Source organism: Crocuta crocuta, unplaced genomic scaffold, assembly GCF_008692635.1.
Source record: "Crocuta crocuta isolate KB4526 unplaced genomic scaffold, BGI_CrCroc_1.0 scaffold70, whole genome shotgun sequence".
Lineage (NCBI taxonomy): Eukaryota > Metazoa > Chordata > Mammalia > Carnivora > Hyaenidae > Crocuta > Crocuta crocuta.
This window is the reverse complement of record NW_027528417.1, coordinates 6,925,778-6,949,338: the sequence shown is the minus strand read 5'-3', so window position 1 is coordinate 6,949,338 and position 23,561 is coordinate 6,925,778. Positions and strand designations below refer to the sequence as shown.

General features: G+C 42.9%; 1 protein-coding gene across 1 annotated transcript in view; it reads left to right on the top strand.

The window, feature by feature from the left end:
- The window catches only part of ULK4 (unc-51 like kinase 4), a 540,134-nt gene that overhangs the window by 64,818 nt on the left and 451,755 nt on the right, over window positions 1–23,561 (top strand). Inside the window, exons 17-18 of the mRNA XM_077754339.1 lie at window positions 12,888–12,995; window positions 17,250–17,333. Of these exons, the coding sequence (XP_077610465.1) occupies window positions 12,888–12,995; window positions 17,250–17,333 (192 nt within the window). The remainder of the gene's footprint in view (window positions 1–12,887; window positions 12,996–17,249; window positions 17,334–23,561) is intronic.

The following is a 23,561-nucleotide window of genomic DNA, read 5'->3' as shown; positions in this document are numbered from 1 at the left end:
ATCAGGATTCATAAAAGGCATGTTTCCTAATTTCTTATAATGGTAGAGTTGATTTAATTTCTTACCTGACATCTTGTAGAATAATTTTTAGCTTCTGTGTTTTCTGCTTTTATTTTTATGCTCATTTTACCTGGGCTATGCACATACCTTTGTTATGAAATTTTTTGAGCAGCAGTTGTGAGGTTTATATATTTGAATGTGATACAATTTAGTAATCCTTGAGAACCTAGCAGAGCATCACATTTAATTCTCTATTAGATGAAAGAAACCTGGAAAGAGAATTGGTGATGGAGAGAATTGCACAAAACAAAACTAATCAGAGTTGATCCCTGAGGCAGGAAACTGCAATTTCAAATGAGCTGCCTTTGTATTTCCACTATTTGAGGAGTGTTGGTGGGAGGACTATTAAGAACATTGTAACAAGTAAATAATAGTAGTTATAGATAGCAAGCTCAAAAACTACAGCATTGAGGTTATGTTCTTTGTGCCATAACTTTTAAATATTCCAGGCCCTAAAAGACTCAATGCAGTACAATGATAACTTTGTTTCTTTAAAAATTTGTGTTTAGTTAGAGAGAGAGAGAGAAAACACAAGTGGGAGAAGGCAGAGAGAGTGAGCAAGATTCCCAAGCAGGCTCTGCGCTGTCAGTGCAGACCCTGATGTGGGGCTTGAACCCACGAACTGTGAGATCATGACCTGAGCCAAAATCAAGAGTCACCAATGCTTAACCGACTGAGCCATCCAGGCACCCCTAACTTATTTTCTCTAGAAAACATATGTGTAGCTGGCATAGTTGTGTTCTGCTGATCCCAAATAAAAATGTCATTCAGCCCTTGATAAAGATCTGTATGTATATTATCCCCGCCCCCCCCGCCCCCCAGTAGCTCCTTCATCACACACAGAAGAAAGGGCCTAGCAGGACAGTGTGGCAGTGTCTGGAATATATTTCTGACTTTGTTTTTTTCTGCCTGGAATGGCTTCTCCCTCCCTGTCAGTCAGGTCCGGCTGAGGTTGCCAGAGGGAGGTGGAGAAGGGTAGAAATGCAGGGGTGTGTGTTTCTCTCCAGGAGAGCTGCTGAGAGTCGTGGCTGCCGTACCTTGTTAGAACAGCATGGCTTTCTTCATCGTTGAAGGGAGGTTCTAGATTGAGGTCTTTGCAGACTGCCAGTGTCTTAACTTTGTACCACCCTGTCTTAGCCACTGTCTCACAGTTGCCATTGGTGACCATTGTTGCTCAGTGAGTAGCCAGGAAGTGGAATTCAGGGGCTAATTTTCAGATGCCAAGAGGACATATGAATCCACTGTCCCTGGCAGTTCCAACACTTCCTTATTTTAAAATTTTAATTTGTATAAAATGAACCCAAAATTATAAAATCAATAGTTTGTGAAGGCTTCAAAGGTTATTACTCAAAATGAAACCAGACAACCTACTCATTGGTCCATCTAAGTGTATGAATGTTGGTATGATTTTTCAAGAAGGAAAGGATGAAGGCAGCCATGGGCGGGGGGGGTCAGGGGCACTGTCACTTCCAATGTTAATTGGTTTCAGAAACCACTATGGAAAAAACTGGAAAGTGAGGCTTTCAAAGGGAATTAGATCATTCATGGTTCCCAACACATGGCACACTCAAATTGGGATAATTATTTCATGGTTCATTTACAAAGGGGAGAGTGCAGTTATCCAGGGTTAGTAATAGTGGAGTTGCTCTTACTTCTTGGTCCAAAGAGAAGGAGGTGGGGAGGATGCCATTTCTGGAACATCATTTAGGAGTTGCATGGGGAGACTGATTGAAAGGGGGCAGTACCATGGATGTCAGAGATGTCTCAAGTTTAGGAACAGGGATGGTTAGTCCATGCCTGGAATAGGTGAGGACAAAATGTTGTTCGCTTCGCGATCGGAGAGTTCCAGTGTAATCAGCCTGCCGCTGCGCCACCGCCTGGGTCCTCTGGGGAACAGAGTTCCATCAAGACTCCGTGTTGGTCATTGTCCATGGCAGGTCGGGAGCTTAGCCGTGGCAGTCGCCAAGGCATCCTTGGTGAGCAGAATTCCATGTTCTTGGGACCACACTTAGCCTCCAGCCTGGCCTCCATGTTGTTTTGTTTGTGCGCGGGTTCATTGAGCAAGTACCAGGGTAACCGGTAAAGAATGTTGACTGGCATCCATGGGTGATTCTGCTTTCCCACCTGACTGTTGATTCCCTCTTGTGGGCATTTATAGGGTGGGTTTTGAACGTATTTACACTCTGTTTCCATTCAAGAGGCCTCCATCTATATACCTCTCTCCCCACACTTCAAGTTTTTTTTGGGGGGGTGGGCGGTGCAATATAATTTTGTTCTTTTTAGGTTTTTTAAACATTTTTTATTTATTTTTGAGAGAGATAGAGACAACGTTGAGCAGGGGAGGGTCAGAGAGAGAGGGAGATACAGAATCTGAGGATAGGCTTCAGGCTCTGAGCTAGCCGTCAGCACAGAGCCTGACCTGGGGCTCGAACCCACGAGCTGTGAACTTATGACCTGAGCTGAAGTTGGACACTTAACCAACGGAGCCACCCGGGCACCCCTCTTTTTAGGTTTTTGACCCTGCTGTTAGCTACTGCCTCTGAGTTGGTATAGATCCATCCCTTAGTCCATCTCTCTCTGTTTAGAGAAGTACCACCCACAGTTTTGCCTACTTGGAGCATTTCCTTTCACCATTGTCTGTGTGGACCAGATTGAATGGGGTTGCAGGGAAGTGGCCATCCACTTCCTGCTGATGCAGACATACCATGCAGATCCATATGCAAACCAGGTTGATGCTTTTTTCTCCTGAGAGGGACGAAATCTAGAACTTTCTAGGAAATCGGGAGTATAGGTCGAGGAAAGGAGAGGCATCTGAGCAGTGGGAGCAGATAATCATGGGAGTCTGAGTCACCTGCATATGGAGTGAGTGAATCTGCTTGGCTTGAGCCCATTGTTACCGTTTCAATTTAAAAATAAGATGATAACTGCATGCCACCGATGTCATGGGTAGCCTCCAGCTGATGGTGGGCCGGGCAGGTCCTGTATTGTTCCTGGCCCCCCAGCAAGGCAGGAGCTGCTTTTCAAAGGAGGAGGGTTGTTGACAGAGGGCAGGACCAGGCCTTATCTCCAAATCCTTGAGGTCTGTGCTGTGATTCGGCTGCTACGGTGTGCCATAGGCTTTGTATGGCATCGCTGTTGGCCACCGTCAGCTACAACAGCATTAAGTCTGCTGACTCTTAAGACCCGGCTGGCAGAGAAGCTTGCACTTCAGCTTGGACCTGCTGCAGAACCCTTCCTTGGTTTCCTCTCAAAACTGGCAGTCTTATCAATGATCAGTAAAGTAGGTTGGAGCCTATGAAATCAAAACAGACTCCCGCATTATTGAACCTCCTTATCTAGGTGGGCAATACAAGGTGCAGCAACTTCTCTTTACTTCATTAGTACTTTTTAAAGTTTATTTATCTTTGGTGGTGGTGGGGTGGGGAAGCAGAGTGAGAGGGAGAGAGAGAACCTCAAGCACGTTCCCTGATTTCAGCACAGAGCCTGATGCGGGGCTTGATCTCATGAACCATGAGATCATGACCTGAGCTGAAATCAAGAGTCGGGAGCTTAACTGGCTAAGCCACCCAGGCCCCCCTCTCTTAATTTAGAAGGAATATTATCACATGCCCAAGACTGCTGGGTTCCTAGGGACTTCACCAGTGTCGCAGACCAAGAGCTTTTGCATGATTTATCTCCTACCCTCTGGCATACAAATTAGGGCGCTGCTTACCAGGTCCAGTTAGCGTGTCACCAGTATAATGAAGCAGTATGACATCCTGCAGGTTATCAAGGTGATGGGGGTCCCTCCGGACTATATTATGACAGAGCCGGAGACTTGATATAGGAGTAATTTGGTAAGTAGGAACTGCTTCTGATTTTATTTACTGATTAGGATGGAAAAGAAAGCATAACAAGTGCCGGGAGCTATGTGTATTTGCTTCAGTAAAGATAGCACGTCTGAACTGCAGCTCTAATAGGCATCAGCAGCTGATTAAATTGGCAGTAATCTGTGTCCTGCTCTGTAACCCTCGTGGCTTCCGTGCTGGCCTGACAGGCAAGTTAAACGGGGACGTGGCAGAAATCCCCATCGCCGCGCCTCTCAAGTCTTTGGTGCCATTGATTCCTAATCATTGACCTGGTTGAATATGACCTGGTTTTGGTTTATTGTCACTGGGTGGGCAGGCAGGGAAGGGGTTGTAGTTCCAAGAGCTTCCACTTTGTCTCTTCGTTCTCTGAATAGTCCTCAGTCCACCGCTTGGGGATCCACGGTGGGAATCCTCCTAGTTGCTGAGTGTCTGTTTTCTGATAGTAAGTTCTAGGCCTAGGACAGTAACTGAGGATAGGTCCATGGGCCCACTGGGCAGATGTGAGATGGATTTAGTGAGACCCCATGTGGCACGTGGCCTTGACAAGCTCTTTCTTGATCTGACTACCATGGTACAGTGGTTTCTTCGGCCTCCAGAGATGGGCCCGAGTTCAGAGCCAGTATCTAATCACTTCAGAGGGTCTGGCTGTTTCCCTTTCCCTAGTGCTTGGTCCCGTGGTACATGTCTGAGAACAGTCTGGGGATGGAGGGTGGTGGGCGACATCCACAGCATTCACTCTGTGGCCATTTTGTAGGGTCTCTTTGGAGGGAGTGTCAGCTTAATGGAGGAGCATTGGGTCTATGAAGCAGCTTGGGCTTGGGTCTGGATGAGAGGCTGTCCTTGTCTTCAACTCTAGGAGGTCAGAAAACTCTGATCACAGATGGCATGTGACTCACTATGGCGCTTGCGCCTCCAGTTAAGTGCTGTATTGACCTTCTACTCTTGCTGGGTCCCATCATTCCCTTCATGACCAGAGAACCCAGTCCCACTGTCGGTGTGCCCCACTGTCCCCTCTGGCCTGTTAAGGAGAGACACCTCATAGCTCCTCAGAGATGCTGGTGTCCCTCTCACTGAGGCTTGTTCCTCAGGCCCACCTGAGAGGGGTGGTTTGGGAGGAGGGGCTGGGCGGATTGCATTTTGTAGAACCACACCAACATTCTCAGTTCCCTGAGCTTTTAGACTCTGTTCTCGGTAATTCTGACGTGCAGGCCATGCCCTAGGCCGACTTAACCAGAATCTCTGGGGTTAGATGCAGGTGTCTATAGTTTTTAAAGTTCTACAAATGATTCTAGTATGCAGGCAAGGTAGTGATTTCAGTGTTGTCCTAGACCTTCAGCATCACTGGGCAACTTGTTAGACATACAGATTCTCAGCGCCCCCCCGCCCACTGAGTGAGAATCTCTGGGGGTGGAGCCCAGCACTGTGTTTTTTTTTTACAAATTCTTCAGTGATTCTGAAGCACAATAAAATTGAGGACCGCTGCTCTAAGTCTGGGGGAATCCTAGCATTTTGTCCTCATTAACTGTAGACAATTGTTAAGGCCAAGTCGCCGCTGGTCAGCCTGGCAAACTCCCAGGTGCTTGAAAGTCTAGTCCTCCAAGTGAGAGGCAGTGTGAATGGTACCTGCAGGCCTGCTTTTCAGACCTGGGTCAATTCTCAGGGAAGATTTCCTCCCTGCCCCCCACTGGTTCAAGACAAGTACCAAGGTCTCAAGATTCCTTACTGCACTCTCTTGTAGGCTGGCTCACTTTTTATTCATACATCCTTGGGGTTTCAGCTGAAAGTAAATGGTCTCCTATATTTGATGCCACACTATGGGCAGGCCCTAAGGTTTGTCTCTTGTTCCATTTCAGAAGGTTGTTTCAAGGTCACCAAGATTCAGCACATGCCGCCAGGATTAAAGTGTCTTGCGTGTTTACTTATTTCTCTGTTTTCCTCTTCTCTTTCTACTTTTGGTCTTTGAGGTTTCCTTCATTTCTTGCCAGTTCAACTGTGCATTTTATAAAGATATTTAAAAAGATTTTATCTAGCACTTTTTGTTATTTTCAGTGGGAGGAATATTCAGGATATTTTGTCTACCACCTGTCAGAATGGACAAAAGAGTTTTAATGGTGACTCAGGTTTCACACTACAGATTTATCACAGATTTATTGCAGTCTGACATCTAATTTCTTAACTTAATATGCATAGCAAGATTTATCCCGATACTTTTAATATACTGCTTTTCTGGTGGTTGCTGCCTTCCAATCGTGGTGACAGAGCCATGACATAAATGTTGGTGGCAGATTTTAGCTGCCATACAAATGATCTTCTTTCATCCTCAGACGTATGTGCAATGGTTTCCTGAGTGTTTTATTAGTGATTATTTAAAGTATGAAAACTCCTTTATTTCTGTATATAACTAGAATGGTCTCGAATTGAATGAGGGCTCAGTCTCATGACTGGCTAGTTTATGTCGTGAGGACTATAACCATGGACATCTCAGGCTCACCTTCGGTGTGCAGGCCCAGGTGGCTCCGAGGGCAGCTGATGTCAGCATCCCAGGCTGCTGCCGTCCTGTATGGCTTCTCCACCCAGTGCCCTGCTTTCAAGTTTCCAGGTATGGTGAAGAGGGGCTGGAGAATTGCGCATGGGTATATGTGCATCATTTCCACTTTCAGGAGGCTGGGAAATCTGTGTGTGTCCAGGAAGGGAGGGGAACTGGTTGGCACTGGTACTGTTTACCACTTTCCCAGGTTCACTCTGCTTAACTTGAGCATAAGGGCTATTTATTGGGGGATGAGCAAGGTCAGGGCTCTGAGAGAAGCTTTGGAGCAGTGAGGACTGGCAGCTCTGGGAGGCCTCTGGAGCAGGACTTTCTTGGAGTCTTTCTTGGGGCCGCTGCCAGAATGAGTGAATGAAGTTAAGCAGTTCCATTACCTTGTGTCACTCCACATTTCCTTCTTTTGTTCTTCCTTCCTTCCTCCCTTCCTCCCTTCCTCCTTCCCTCCCTCCCTTACCTTCCCTCCCCCCTCCCTTCCCATGAGCATTAGTGGGGGAGGGGCAGAGAGAGGGAGGCAGAGGATCTGAAGAAGGCTCTGTGCTGTCAGTGAAGAGCCCAGTGTAGGGCCTGAGCTCACAAACCGTGAGATCTAGACCTGAGCTGACGTTGGACACTTAACCAATTGAGCCCCCCAGGCGCCCCAAGGTTCATATTTCTAAGCAAGAGCCCCGCTGGCTGAGTTTAGATCACGGCTGTCTGTTGACTGCCCTGCACTGTGGGAGGAAGGAGCTTTCTGAAGGGACTCTGGGACCCTTTCAGGTTCCGTATTTTGGGGGCAGAGTGCCTGTTTTGTCATCCCACAAACTAAGCCCAGTACAGGAAAGGTATTTACCCCCAAAAGAGTTCAAGGAGTCTTAGGAAGGAGGGACTGGATGACTGGTGACTGAGAAGCGACCAGTTTCTTTTGCAGTTGAAAATTGTTGACACCTAATTTAAAAACAAAACAACAACCTATGAAGTTAATAAAGTTTGTATTCCTAGTGCTTCCAGACTTTCTATATGACTGTAAAAGACTGTATAAGAAATCTACTTAATGTGTTTTATTTGCTTTTCCTGATAATTTACCTTTTTTTTTTTAAATGTTTATTTTTGAGAGAGAGAAAGAGAGAGAGCGAGAGCACTTGCACGAGCGAGTGGGGAAGAGGCAGAGGAAGAGGGAGATGGAGAATCCTAAACAGGCTTTCTTCGCACTGCCAGCACAGAGCCCAGTGTGGGGCTGGAACCCACAAACATGAGATCGTGACCTCAGCTGAAATCAAGTGTTGGATGCCCAACAGACTGAGCCACCCAGGCGCCGCAACAGTTTAAGAGAAGGGTTCCACCAATTATAGGTTGTTTGTTTATATTTAGGCCTCAACAGGGAAGTGGCAAGTTAGCAGTCCTTACTTGAGGTTCCCCATTATCTGATTTCAGGAGTTAGGTGCCAGTTTGAATGCAGTTACCCAACCGATACTCAGATAATTAAAGGTTATGTCTGCAGAGATAGGGTTAAAACTTTGATGTCAGGATGTCACCAAGAAAGTTTCTTGCAGGCAACACTGCTTCGTTGCAATAACAGTTTTGGTTATTAAACACATTATAGAATTCTGTTCCCATCAAACAAGCTTACCATCTTCTGCATCATTGGCCTTTCTTTATGTCAAGACTTCCTTCTCTCTGTCTCACCTTTTTTTTAATTTGTTTATTTTAGAGGGGGGGGAGGGTCAGAGAGAGAGGGAGACACAGAATCTGAAACAGTCTCTAGGCCCTGAGCTAGCTGTCAGCACAGAGCCCGATGTGGGTCTCAAACTCATGAACTGTGAGATCATGACCTGAGCTGAAGTTGGATGCTCAACCGACTGAGCCACCCAGGCACCCCTGCCTCACTTCTTAATCAGAACTTGTGAAAACAAGGTTTGAAGTTTCAAGTCCACAGGTGTGACTTTACTTGTGAGGGAGTAATCAGAAATGCAAGATCCAAAGGAATTTAAGATTCAGTACAAATCAAATTTAGAAAAAGACTGTGAGGCTTACAGTGTTCTTATTTTATGTGCCCTAGCTATGTTTGGGACATTGAAAGTGGAGTTCTAAGAAGGAAAAAGCCTGAGCAGAGTGCTGTCAGTTGGAATTCTCTGTTCACTTGAGATTGTGGAATACCTCTTATTTCAGAGATTAGGGGAGAATACTGAACAATATCTAATTTAAAAGATTATGTTAGAGCTGTTATGATGACTCCTGCTATATCTCCTATTGGGAGTAGTTAGGTAGGGTTTAAAAAATGTCCCTTTGGGGTAAAAACACTGACTAATTAGGAAATGCCAGCTACTTTCTGGATCTGGAGTTTAGTTAGTTTCTATTTGTAGCTGTTAATTGTATACCTGTGAACATGGACCTTTAAGAACTATATCGAGGGTCAAGAGCAAGCAAATTATATCTGTGCAAGTGTCAGAATATTAGTTTTATAACTGCAGCACTTCCGAACTTTGGTATTCTCCTTAATTCCTTAATTCGTCATCTTCCTGTCTTTTTGCCTCTGACCTGAGAGACTCAGTCTGTGCTAGGTGAGATTGATGCACATTTAACCACTTAATTCAATCTGATGACTTCAGATAAAACCAAAAGAGGCCTCATTCCACCTCGTCAGAGTTGTTATAAAATGGGTTTGGATTTCAAAGCAGTTTAGGAAATAGGACAATCAGATGATTATTTGTAGTGGCCATTCGACCAATCATGCCTGAAGTTACAGAAGGATTATCTCCATTAGTGATGGTGTAGATATGCCTCAAAGCACAGTGATGTTAGAAATAAGACCTCTCCCATCCCCTCATTTTCCTTTACTTAGGTTTTTCAAAAAGTGCCCCACAATACTAGCATAATGCTTGGATATCCTGTTTTGTAGCTCTTAGTTTCAGTGTTAGAAGGCCGGGTGAATGTTTACAGAATATGGGAAAACATGCATAAGAACAGTATCTTTGTATTATTCCTATTTTTGAGTTCAAAGAAGAACCAAACAAATCTATTTTTAACCTTTTGTTCTGCTTGGTATTGGCATTTTCAGATGTCATTGTACCTAGGGCAACCAAAACTTGTTTTTCTCCTTGGTTATTTGTCCTTTAAGTGGTATCTTTGTTTATTAATCTTACAGTTGTGCTTTTTAGTAGTAGCATTTCTTTAAAGATAACAAGTGGAGAGGCACCCAGGTGGCTTAGTTGGTTTAGTGTCTGACTTTGGCTCAGGTCATGATCTCATGGCTCGTGGGTTTGAGCCACACATCGGGCCCTGTGCTGACAGCTGAGAGGCTGGAGCCTATTTCAGGTTCTATGTCTCCCTCTCTCTCTGCCTATCCTCGGCTTGTGCTGTCTCTCTCAAAAATAAACAAACATTAAAAAAAATTAAAATAAGTGGAAAGTCTATATAAATAACATTGCAGACAAGCGTACTGTGTTGTGTACTGTTGAGTGCTATCCGAAGTTAACTTTTGCAAGTGAGACGTCCGCTTGCTGGGGTATTACTAGCTTGGATTATATGATGTGTGTCTGTTTACAAGACACTAAGCTCCAAAGCAATTTCTGTTGAGCTGCAGGCAGTTCAGACAGTTTTATCTCTTTAAGGATCTGCAGCATTAAACTGTTTTTAATTTCAAGTGACGTTTACTGATACAAAATGTCAGTGGATTAGAAAACGAGGAAATATTGTAAATCCCTGCCACAAACTTTGTGAAGCACAAAGTAGGATCTAGGTTTCGAATTTTATATGAGGTTGACTTTTTAAAAGAATTGGGCCTTTTACTTTGAGATAATTTTGGATCATATGCAGTTGTAAGAAGTAATACAGAGATACTGTGTATACTTGATCCAGTTTTTCACAATGGTAACATCTTGGAGGATCTTGGTAACATGTCCGTGTGATATTATAGCCAGGAGACTGACCTTGAAAGAGTTAAGGAACAGAGGAGTTTCATCACCTAGGATCGCCCATATTGCTGTTTAATAACCACACACCTTTGCTGTATTGCTTGTCTCACCCCCACCCCTATCTCTGGCAACCCCTAGTCTGTTCTCCATTTCTACTCCTGTGTAATTTTGAGAATGTTGTGTGAATGCAGTCATATTATTGTTGCCTTTTGGGACCGACTTTTAAAATTTGGCCTAATTCTGTGGAGATTCATCCAGGTTGTTTCATGTGTCAGTAGTTTGTCCCTTCTTATTGCTAATGGTACTCCATTAGCACTGTGTCTTTATTTTTTGCCAGTCAGATAGGTGTGTAGTGTTATCTCCTTGTGGTTTTAGTTTGTATTTCCTGAATCGCTCATGATGTTGAACATGTTTTCATGTGCTTATTTGTCACCTGTATATCTTCTTTGATATAGTGCCTGTGGTTTTGGTGTCCAGCCTGCCTTTTTACCTAGACCCTGAAGATTTTATCCCATTTCCTTCTCCCCTAGTTTTATAGTTTCGTGTTTTTCCTGTAAGTCCGTGATCCGTTTTAAGTTAATATTTTGTATAAAGTGTTAGACTTAGGTTGAGGCTTATCTTTAATTTGTCCTTTGGCCAGTCCATTATTCCAACATCGTTTGTTGAAAAGGCTATCTTTCCTTCACTGGATTGCCTTTGCACTTTTCTCTGAAATCAGTAGGCCATACTTGTCTAGAGCTGTGTTTGAATTCTCTGTTCCATTGATTGATATATCTGTCTCTTTGACAGTGCCACACAGTTTTGGTTACATTATCTATATAGTAAGTGTTGAAATCAGTTGGAATAATTTCAGTGCTTTTTTTCCCAAAATTGATTTGGCTATTCTAATTATTTTACCTTTACACATAAATTTTATTAAAAATTTTTCTAATGTTTATTTAATTTTGAGAGAGAGAGGGATACAGTGTGAATGAGGGGAAGGGCAGAGAAAGAGCAAAACACAGAATCTGAAACAGGCTCCAGGCTCTGAGCTGTCAGCACAGAGCCTGACGTGGGGCTCGAACTCCTAGACCTTGAGTTTGTGACCTGAGCTGAAGTTGTACCCTTAACCGATGGAGTCACCCAGGCTCCCCTACTCTGGAAGTTTTTAAATGCTTACTCTCAGTTTCTATACTTAAATCTTCCTTGACAGGAAGAAATAGCCTTATCTGTGCACCACACTTTGAATTACACCGTTTTAAACTTTTTTAAAAAGTTTATTCATTTATTATTTCAGAGAGCAAGCAAGCAAATGCGTGTGCGCACACACAAGTGGGGGAGGGGCAGAGAGAGAGAGGGAGGCAAAGAATCTGAAGCAGGTTTCAGGCTCCAGGCTCTGAGCTGTCAGCCCAGAGTGTGGTTAGGGGCTCAAATGCACAAACTGCAAGATCCAGACCTGAGCCGAAGTCTTATGCTTAACCAACTGAGTCACCCAGACGCCCCTGAATTACATTGTTTTACAGCAGTGCTTCCATATTTATTTATATTTACTTGTTTCAGAATGGGGCCATTCTATATGTGTCATTCTGAACCTACTCCATCCTGCTTTATGGTTACGTTTCATTAACCTGTGTTCTGGTGTATGAATTCTGGCAATGAGTGTAACTTTCTTAGCATGACGCCTAGGAAATTAACTAGATTTAATAAACTAGCATACTGAATTTTTAAGTGGATTATATTGACACTTTGGTATAATATTTCCTACTCTGAGATTTTTGGAGGAATCACTTAAAAGTTTAAGGTGATGAGAAAGAATAAAATCCGGTCATTTGCAGCAACATGGATGGAACTGCTGCAGGGTATTATGCTAAGTGCAATAACTCAGTCAGAGAAGGACAGATGTCATTTGTTTTCACTCATATGTGGATCTTGAGAAACTTAACAGAAGACCATGGGGGAAGGGAAGGGGGGAAAATAGTTGCAGACAGAGAGAGAGAGAGGCAAACCATAAGAGACTCTTAAATACAGCGAACAAACTGAGGGTTGGTGGGGGAGAGGGGAGGGTGGGTGATGGGCATGGAGGAGGGCACTCGTTGGGATGAGCCCTGGGTGTTGTATGGAAGCCAATTTGACAATAAATTATATTAAAAAATAAAAGTTTAAGGCAATGTAAGACTTGTTTTAAAGTCGGATGTGCTGGAGCGTAGCAGGCTCTGGCTACCGTGTGCCCAGATCCTGGTGAACTGGATGGAGACCTGCTGTCCCTCTTCAGTCTTCCCTTTCTTGCCTTCAGACACCAGTTGCCTCGCAGGATCAGCGGTAGAGTGAAAGCGCTTGGCAACTGACAAATGCTCTATGTACGCGCCTTTCTTTCACCTGATATATTTTTACCTTTCTCTGGGGGCAGTTACTGCTGCTTCAGGAATAAGGCCCATATTTTGAAACTAATGTGGAAACTAGTTCTTAAAAATGGAGAGTGAATTTTGTTGAGTGTGTTGCCTTCTACATATAGGTTAAAGAACTAATAGATACTTAGGAACTAATATCCCTTTTTTCCCTTTTCAGGCAATTACTGTCTTAACTGAATTAATTAGGGAGAACTTCAGAAACAGCAAATTAAAACAGTGCCTCTTGCCAACGCTTGGGGAGCTGATCTACCTCGTAGCCACCCAGGTGAGACCTTCTGATTAACTCTATTGCTGTTTGACGTGTTCTGACCTATCCTGGCTAACAGGTGTTAGTATCCTATACAAGTTGTTTTGACTTTGCCCCTCAGAGCATCGTGTGTTGGAATCAGCTTGTCCAATTCTGCAAATCATTAACAAAAAAGAAAAAGTTACGGTGACTTTGCAGATCAATTTGGGAAGGAAGGACTGTTGTCTTGATAATTTTGAGTCTTCTAATGCATATTTGGAATTGTATTGAATTTGTGTATTTTTTAAAATGTTTTTATTTTTGAGAGAGAGGGGAGTGAGCATGAGTGGGGGAGGGAGGCAGAGGGAAAGAGAGAAAGAATCCCAAGCAGGCTCCATGGTCAGTGGTCAATGCAGAGCCTGACATGAGGCTCGATCCCATGAGCCTGGGATCATGACCAAGTTTTACAGGCCACAGAGTAAAAGCAAACTTACAGTGCTCAGCTTGGTCCTCATGCTTGTAGGTATCTAACTTTTGGTTTGATTCTTTGTTTTCCTGTCATGTCTCTGATGCATTGTGAGCATGTCAGAATAGAAAGAGTTGCTTTCATTAGAAAAGTGGTCAGGTACCTAGACAGCCATCTGATCCGGGATGAGAGTCTAGTGTAATTCTTTTTGTTGTTGTTGTTCCTATTATTATTATTATTATTATTTTCCCCCCTCCAGCTTAATTGGGATGTAATTGGCATGGAGTCAACTGTACATGTTTAAAGATTATAATGTGATCAGTTTACACATGCACAAGCGCATGCGTGCACACGCACACACACACACCCACCCCTGTGAAACCATCACCACAGTTCAGATAATGAACATGCCCATCATCTCTAAACCTTTTTCCGCACTCTTTGTAATAATACCTCCCTCCTGCCCTTCTCCCTGCTCCCCGGCAACCCCTGATTGGCTTTCTGTCATACAGGCTAGTTTGCATTTTCTAGAATCTTTTGGAATCACACAGAATCCTATTTTTATTTGCTTTGAGAAGTAGATGCAGAGGATCATCTTCTTTGGTACCCACTTTAATCGGATATAAACTAGGCTATTTTAATAAAGGGATGGTTCTGTGGCATTTGATTTCAACTTAGGATAGCAAACTGGAAAAGGAAGTTAGGTTCCTGGGACCAAAAAAATCCGTAACTTTTCATGAGATGAGGACTTTTGTGGAATTGTCCCTCTGAGTAGATGTGAACCTTCAAATCTCCTCTCAGTGCTGATGTAGCAAGACTGACCTGACATGAGAGTGTATACTGTGTACAACACAGAGACCTGAGCCTTGCCCTGTTGGCTCTCTGGAAGCACCCCAAGGTCACAGGCTTGAGGACAGAAGGGTCCAGAGTAGAATCGGCCGACAACATCGTGAAGCAGTATATTTATTGTTCATGTATTTTTTTCTTTTATCAGGGATGCCTCCCACCTTGAGCCGGGGTATTCCTATTTTGTCCAGCTGATCATGATCTTTCACCTGACCTGTTGTGAGAACTCTTATTAGATGTCCCCTTGCTTTGTTCTGTGTCTGTTACACTGTTAGCCACAGTGAGCCTGTTAGAAACACACAGGGGTCTACAGTGTGACTCCTCAGAGACTTCCAGCACTTCTCGCTCGTTGTCACAGCCAAACCCTGCCATTTACCTTGTAGGCCCCGGGGGCTGCCTTCCCAGTCCCTGTGTGACCTCATCCCTCACTGGCGTCCTGCTCCCTTTCTCTTCCCGCCACGCTGACCTCCCCACAGCTCTTTGAACCCGCCACGCCACACTCCTACCTCAACACCATTGCACTTACTGTTCGTCCTGCCGGCAGTGATTCTCCCTGAGATATTTGCGTTTTCTCTGTTCAGATCCCTCCAGAGAGACGCTGTGGAGTATGAGACAGGGCCACACTGTCTACTCTCTTCCTCTAGCTCCGTACCCCGCTCTGGTTTTCCGTATAGCAGTCCCCGCCATCTTGACTTACTTGTCTTGTTTTCTCCTCCCCCACCCACCTCTTCCTCTTCCTTCTTTCTCTTCTTCCTCTTCTTCTTTCCCCACTAAACACTGTTTAATAGTATTAAATTTTAATAGTATTGAAACAGAAAATTTATCAGTTCTGTTCATGGTTCTGTGACCATCGTTTAGAAGAATTCCAAGTACTCTGTAAGTGCTTTTATAATGCATGACCTGCACCAAGGCCAATGGGACAGGAGGGAAGTGAGCAAGGAGGCAGGGCTGGAGAGGCTGGCCAGGGCATATTCAGGAAGGACTCTGGATGAGTTGGATGTCTTCGTCTTAAGCCTGAGAGCAAGGAGAAGTCACGAAGGTTTAAAAGAAGGGTAATGATGTCATCGGTTTCAGTGTCAGGAAGATGACTCTGGCTTAAAGGTGGAGAATGGATTGGAGAATGATAAGGAAAGTTCTGAACTGAAGTGAGAGTAAGCAAATAGGAGTGAAATTAAGTGTGAGAAGAGGGTGTTTCAGGAAAGGGGAAGTCAGCAGGGCTGAATGTAGCTTACGGTCCACAAAAAAGTATGGAAAAGAGCCTGTTGGATCGACTGGCGTGAAAGTCTCCAGAAACTCAGCGTGAGCTGTTTTATATATTTATTTACTTTACTTCGAGCAAAGGAGTTGGAAGAAGGCATCCTGGGGTGTGCTGAGGGTCCCGCAGGAGGTGAGGAAGCTGGGACCGGCGATGTGAAGCGAGATTAGGTGTGAAAAGGAGTGGACGGACTGGAGACCGAAGGAGCCCTGTTTGGAAGATGCAGACAGTGAAGTTATTGTAGTGGAAATGGACAGGACTTGGACGATGTAGCAGTATGAGGTAGACAGTGACGGAATGACCTTGAAGGAGGCAGGATGGGCATGGGATCCTGAGCCCGTGTGGAAGGGGTGGAGGAGCATGTCCTGCTGCAACCACTGGGTGTAAGTAGCAGGTGGCCTCAGTGTAGGAACGCGGGGAGCCCCTGTCTCACTCACGACTTCATGATCTCTGCGGCGGAGAAGAGTAGGTGCAGTGTGGGGCTCACAGTTATGAAGTGATCCTTTCTGAGATGGAAGTGGCCAGAGAGGAGCAGGATGCTGCAGAGTGAGAATGAAGCCCCCTGGGCTTGCTGATCCTAAGTCATCCATGGGCTCTGTGGTCTGGGGTCACCCTTTGAGGAGCCCAGCTTCCTGAGCGCAGGCCTGGCGGGCATAAGCCACTGGCTCCCTCGGGAGTTGGTTTCCCAAGGGAAGGGAAAAGGACACGCTGGAGGGGGAGGGGTGTTCAGGCTTTTGGCAGGAGGGATTAAATGATAGACCAGGGAATCTAATGGCTGTGGGGGAGGGTAGGTGGTAGATTATAGAAAGGTTGTGGTAGAGTGAGCTGGAAGTGTAAAAAGTTCTTTTTGGAAGTTAAATTGGGTGCTGAATTAATGATTTTCAAGCTGGAGCAGTTGGGGATGATAATGTCTAACTTCCGACCATGTGTGCAATCCTGTGATGAAGCAAGGATATGGTTTTTTTAATGGGTCATAATTGTCATCATAGGTATGAAAAGCATATGGACCAGTAATGTACTGGTTCTAAAATTTGGATAGTCTTAAAGAGATATTTTCTCTAAACAGAACCTAATTTCTTTAGCCTTAAAGAGATTAATCCCCCCCACACCTTTCTGTGTGGTACGTGACTTATAATTTGATTTTGTTTGAGAAGTTACAGTAGGGTTTTTGTGGTTATTACCCTAATTTGGTTCGTATGTGAGAGAATCATTGCCGATATCATTAAAATCTGCGAACCCACTAGTCACATTTGCTTATTTTTTATTGGGTGCACTGTCTTACCAGGTAACATACTGCCTTTTGCTTGTGCTTGTGGGTTTTCCTGAGATATTCCTCAGAGCTGTGTGTTCTGTGCTTTCAAATCCTTTAATATAATGGAATACCTTTTAGGTAGGAATATCTGTATTATCATCTACACTTATCAATAGAATGGTTTCTCTGCCAAGTGGATCATATTATCATTTCTCAGAGCTTTTTTTTCTTTTTTCTTTCTGGCTTCAAATGAAAGGGTCTGATGAATATCATATAGAATATGAGGAGAAACACCTTGTATGTACAGCGTAGTAAAAGTCTCCCTAACCGGGTCAGAATTGTCAAGTAGTGATCCTTTCAGTAGGGTATTAAGAAGCTTTAGATAGTTTGTGTATTTCAAACAGCCTTTTTCATGAACGGGTTAATATCTTTTGTGCCATTAGCTTCACTGCCTTTCCTTCCACTTCATTTTAGGAAGAAAAAAAAAAGCACCCTAGAGAATGCTGGGCTGTTCCCTCGGCTGCGTACACAGTGCTAATGAGGTGTCTTCGGGAAGGGGTAAGGCGCCTTTGTTGTCCTCTGTAGGCACCCGAGATTGTAATAACCCTTCCGGGGCTGTGTGACGAGTGTAGCCTGCAGCGGTGCAGGAGCTTGTCAGCCCGAGCCTCGCTCCTGCATTTAAATAATCCCGACAAGCCACTGTGAGCGAGTGACCCGCAGCGGAGCAAGTGCAAAAATGCACCAGCTCTCTCATTCACTTTCTGAAAGGTCTTGCCTTTTAAAATATGATAGCAAACACAAGCAGCATAAGTAGCCTTTTCATACCATATTCTTAATCCCCCCTTCCTTTTCAGCTCCTCGATACACCAGTTCAGTAAGCAAGGTGTGTGCAGAGACTTTGCTGGGAGCCTCGAAAGCCCCATGATTAATCTTGTCAGCTTGCCATTTTGCGGTTCAGAAACAGGAACCTTCCACTCACATCCATTGATTTTAATATTAAGCAGTATTTATTACGTGATTTTATTTTTCAATTTATTCACTGTCCTTCCCATGCCATTGTTAATTGCCAGAAACCAGCCAGCTGGCCAACTACCCAATTGGCATGGGGAGCTCCTGTGTGTGACTTTGTAAAGAACGTAGTAGCCAACCTAAAAGGGTCACGTTTCTGTTTGCTTTAAACCATTGACATTGTTTCACCCAAGGCAGAGCCATAGGCTAAAAACATTCCTTAAGGAATGAAAAAAATATGTCATGATAAACATCTTCTTTATGAGTTGCTGACTTCCTGCATTGTATGGTAACGGGGTGATGCTCCCAGCGCAAGGGAGCTCAGCACGGTGTTCCCCTAGTGATCCAGAAGGGAAGTTCGAACGCTTCCTAGCCCGTAGGGGTGGAGACGCCAGCTGGCATTAGGGGATCTGAATAAAACCAGTAAATTGTACCGTATCAAAAATAGGAGAATTAAGTCATGTTTCTCTGTAGTCAAAAGACCTGTTTCAGCTTATCAACTCAAGGCCTCAAGCGAGGCACACGCGGGGACACACAGATGAAAAGGTGAACGCTCTGTTCGCACACTGATCCCACCTATTGGGGGAGATCAGATAAAAACAAAGTGGATTATGTCAACTGTGTCACTGTGGATGCATAAAACTATGGGAACTCAAAGGAGAAAAGAAGTCTTCTAGAACTTATTTTCACAGTGTAAAGAAATTTGGAAAACTTTGTATCTTAATTTTTAAAACTAAGATTAATGTGCAGTAAAAGATTGCTAATTTGAGTCCATGTGGTTGTATTCTAATTGATTATCTTCTCCAGCCCCCCTCCTCGCCCTGTGTTCTTCACTGTGTAATAGGAAGAATGATGCCTGATATCTGTGTGTATTATTAAGTAATTATTCTTAATCATTATGGTATTTTAGTAGCAAATGTGCCTTTTATTGTCTTGGTATGTACGACAGCTGCTGTGCATTTTTCATAAAGAGGGAGGGAAGTCCAGGACTCTAATTTATGAAAGTTTTGTTGTATATTTGAAAAGCAATTAAATATGTGCTTGGACAGCACATGGAGGTGTGTCTCGCTTTTCAAAGGTTCATGCTACACCACTTCACTTTTACAAACGACCCACATTAGTACTTGTTTTCTCTAATTGAAAGAAATCTGAAGAGGATTTCTGCTTCTACGAAAAAAGGCAAAAAGCAAAAACAGCTTTCAGGGTTTATTTTGCAGTGAGTTGTTACACAGGGAAGCAGGGGGAGTTCCCCGCCACGGCCCTCCCTTCCCCAGAAACTACATGCGTCATCTCAGCATCCAGCCACTGAGCCCACCGTGGCTTTGAACTGCACCTTTGAGCATCTGTGCTTTGTCTTGGTGTGTTTTCTGCATCCATTAACAAGACGTGTCCTAAGGTATCAGAGAAGCCCGAGAGAGGTTATTTTTGGGGTCTGGGAATACTCAAAACTGTTTCTATTTAAATTAATGGTGATTGCTCTTTGCTTTATGCCGTTTGGGCTTATTAAAGATTTCATAGGAACAGGGTACTTGTGGATAGTGGGAGAAACCTGAACTTGAACATGGTCTCTGTAACACAGATAAATTAGGCGGTGATTATTCCCCCTAAAAAAGGATTTCTTTATTTACAGAAATAACTGAATTGTAGCAGTTCTTTAGCATATATCTAATGTATTTAGGACATAGTTGAAGGTAAATAATTTTTAAACCTCTTATTTTCAACAATTTTTTCCATATCAAGAAACTGTTTTCCCAGTACCTACTGGTATTTCTTAANTGGGAACATAGAGAATTCTTCTCTGTCCCTCTCAGGTTGTAGCTTGCTCTGGTCTTTCAAGGAGTAGCCACTATTCTGACTTTGTGAGAAACATCTCCAGGTTCTTCTTTATCTCGTTTTCATCCTTGATTGGCTCTTACGGCTGAACTTTATATACATAAGTGGCACCAAATCCTGTGAAGACTTAATTCTTTTGTTCAAAATAAGTGGAGGTTGGTACATTGTGTGATCACACCAGTTGTGTGAACTATAGTTCACTTATACTACCGCACAGTATGTTGTTGGAATGTGCCTCAGTACACACATACACACATGTGTGTATCAGATTGTATTCCCACCAGTACGGTATAGGAGTATCCTTTAAGCCACATCTTGAACATTTGATATAGTCAGACTTTAAATTTTTGTCAGTCTCCTAGGCATTAAATGTTTTCTCATAATAGTTTTAATATGCATTTTTGTGATTACTAATATGCTCACCATCCTTTTTAATTTATCTCATTTTGATTTTTTTTTTAAATATTTTTATTTATTTATTTATTTCTAGGAGAGAGAGAGACAGCGTGAGCAGGGGAGGGTCAGAGAGAGAGGGAGACACAGACTCCGAAACAGGCTCCAGGCTCTGAGCTGGCAGTCAGCACAAAGCCCGACGCGGGGCTCGAACCCACGAACCGCGAGATCATGACCTAAGCGAAAGTCGGACGCTCAACCGACTAAGCCACCCAGGCGCCCCTTGATTTTGTTTTTTTGGTGGAGGAGCTTTCTGTTGCTTTGTGGGAATTCTGTACACTGCCTCCCTTACCAAAAGCCTCTTATTATGAAGTGTTTGAAATACTAGAAAAGGAAAGAAAATTATAATGACCTTTATTTCCATCGCTTTGTTCCAAGAGTTTTTTTTTTTTTTAATGTTTTTTATTTATTTCTGAGAGAGAGAGAGAGAGACCGCGTGAGCAAGGGAGGGTCAGAGAGAAGGAGGTACAGAATCTGAAACAGCCTCCAGGTTCTGTCAGTACAGAGCCCAACGTGGGGCTCGAACCCACATTGAGATCATGACCTGAGCCGAAGTTGGATGCTTAACCGACTCAGCCACCCAGGCATCCCTGTTTCAAGAGTTTCTTTAAAAAATATTTTGCTGTCCTTGCTGTGTTGTGAGATAGGTGTGTATGTATATATTCATGGGTACACACATTTATTATTCATTCATATTCACTTATTTTCTGAACTGTTTGAAACAGTGTAGATGTCATTAGTACTTCATCCATTGGAATTTTTATGTATTTTGGATTAGTATCTTTTGTTGTTTACATGTGTTACGGATACTTTCTAATTTGTGGTTGGGCTTTTCAGTTTCTTTGCAATGTCTGTTGATAAGCAGAAGTTCCTCATTTTAATATAGCTAAATTTTTATCAATCTGTTCTGTTATGATTTGTGCTTTTTGTGTCTTGTATGCTTCTCCACTTCACCGTCATTAGATGGTCTATTCCATTTTCTTCTAAAAGTTTTATTATTTTTCCTTTTTCTATTTAGAACCTTAATCTATTTGTAATTGTTCTGTGTGTGTGCTGCTACATATGGGTACTTTTATCTTTTATCTTTTTAAAAAGGTTTTTTATTTTTGAGAGAGAGAGAGTGTATGGGCAAGGGTGGGGCAGAGAGAGGGAGCGAGAGAATCCCAAGAAGGCCCCTCACTGTCAGCACAGAGCCTGGCGCAGGGCTTGAACTCACAAACTGTGAGATCATGATCTGAGCTGAATTCAGGAGTCTGACATTTATCCAACTTAGTCACCAAGGCACCCCTGGGTAGTTTTATCTTTAAAAATAAATATGGGAGATCAGTGTTTCCAGGAGTTTTAAAATGAGAAAGTCACCCTCTCCCTACTGCTCTGGAGTGTCACCTTGTCATATCGGTGTCTTTTCCTAGCCTCTGTTTAGTTCTCTTGGTCTGTTATCTGCCTCTATGTCATACTGTCTAAAGTAATACTTTGTGTTATTTAATACGAATTAAGGATATGAGGAGTTTTCTCCTACTACCATAATCTCTTTCAAGAGTTTCTTAGTTAATTTTGTTCCTTTCACTTGCATACAGTTTTTAGTTTCACCTTTTCAGGTACACCTGTTGTGATGTTATGAACACATCTGCAGATAAATTTGAGAGTTAGTTGATATTAGCAGAAAATGGAAGGGTATGCTCAATGAGAAGACTAATAATAGGACAATAACACATTTGATTAAAAAATGTTGATAACTGATTGCAGTTCCTTTGAATTCTTGATCAGATTCAGCTAATATGTTTATTGCTTAAGCTAACTCTCAGATGTAGGTCCCATTCTTTACAGCTAACATTTATGAAACATCTATTATGTACTGCTAGGTGTAGGAAGGGTAAAGATAAATTAAGATGCTGCCCTACCTTCATTTTTTAGGAAAGAGAAAATTTTTTTATCCTTAGTTCTGTATACCATGCCTTTTATTGTTGTTCTCGTAACTTCATTTGGTTTCGTTTCTTGTGTACTCACTAAGACATTTCAGGCTATTAACTTTTCTCTCCATCTAGTGCTAGCTGTATTTCACTAGTTTTGACATGTAGTGTTTCCATTATTGCTATTTTATTGGTAGTCTCTAGTTCTGGTTTTAAATTTGTCCTTGATCCAGGGTTGTTTGAGATGGTTAAAACTTTTTCAGGTGGGTGGGATTTTATTGCCTCTTCTTTTCCTGTTAAAATAACAAAGTTGCATTACCTTATTGTCAAGAAAGTGGTTTGTCTTGTTTCTTTTTGGATTAAAAAAATTGTGGTAAAATACATAAAACATAAAACTAAGACACTTTGACCACTAAGTATATAGTTCCTTGGTATGGGGCACATTCACATAGTTGTGCTAGTTCTGTTGTTTTATTTTTTTAAGGACTTTTAATAGTTTATTGTCAAGTTGGTTTCCATATAACACCCAGTGCTCATCCCCACAAGTGCCCTCCTCCATGCCCGTCACGCCCCTTCCCCTCCCCCCACCCCCATCAGCCCTCAGTGTGTTCTCAGCATTCGGGGGTCTCTCATGGTTTGCCTCCGTCCCTCTGCCCCACCATTCCCCCCTTCTTCTCCTATTTCTGTTGTTTTAAATATATTGAGATGTTCTTTTGCCTCAATTACTGAATTTTTTTTCCACATAAAAACTTTGTAATGTGTCTTGTTTGTAATATGGGCCTCTTTGTAATATAGGCCATTGATAGGGTTTTTAGCCTTCTTCTTTCTTTAATTTCTGCATTGGGAAGAAAGCAGTAGAGAAATTTTACTTCATTCTAATTTGATGTGTAGACTTCTTAGAAGCCATTTGCCATTTTAAATTATAAAGTTTTTTTGTTCAGAATGCATACAGAATTAGCTTTGCCAGGAGTTATTTATAGGTGTTAAAAGAATAAAGCGTTTTCTAGTCAAATACTTTGAGACACTAGATTAACCAAAGTTGAGCAGTTTTATTTGTTGCTGATATTTTTCAGAGCTTGTATTTATGAATCTACTGGGAGAATAGTGTATACCACATTTTCAAAGTAATTTGCCCACAGACCTACCCTATCCCCTGGTATGTTGTGTGATGCACTGTGGGAGAGGAAGCTGTGGGTTTACACTGGGAGTGTCAGGAGCTTAAGATCGTTTTCAGTAGGTTTTCTCTTTTTAAAGTTGCTGAAGATATTATGACAGTGTTTTCTAAACAACCCACTTTCTGAACATCGTTTCTATAATTTTAACAATGGTGATAGAGGTATGAGTCAGATGTTGTCCTTGTGACAGATGTCAGTGCTTAGAGGGAGAGAGGGAAAGTATTTAGAGAGTAACAGACCTATGGTGTGTCACACAGTGATAGGAAGATCTTACATGACTGTTGAAAAAGGAGTGTGGCAGTGTGGAAGGTAAGGTATCTATGAGGATACTGATCAGTTTCAGAGTTGGGGCTGGCATTTCAAAGACCTTGAGCTGAGTGAGAGTCAGAGGATGTGGATTTCAATCC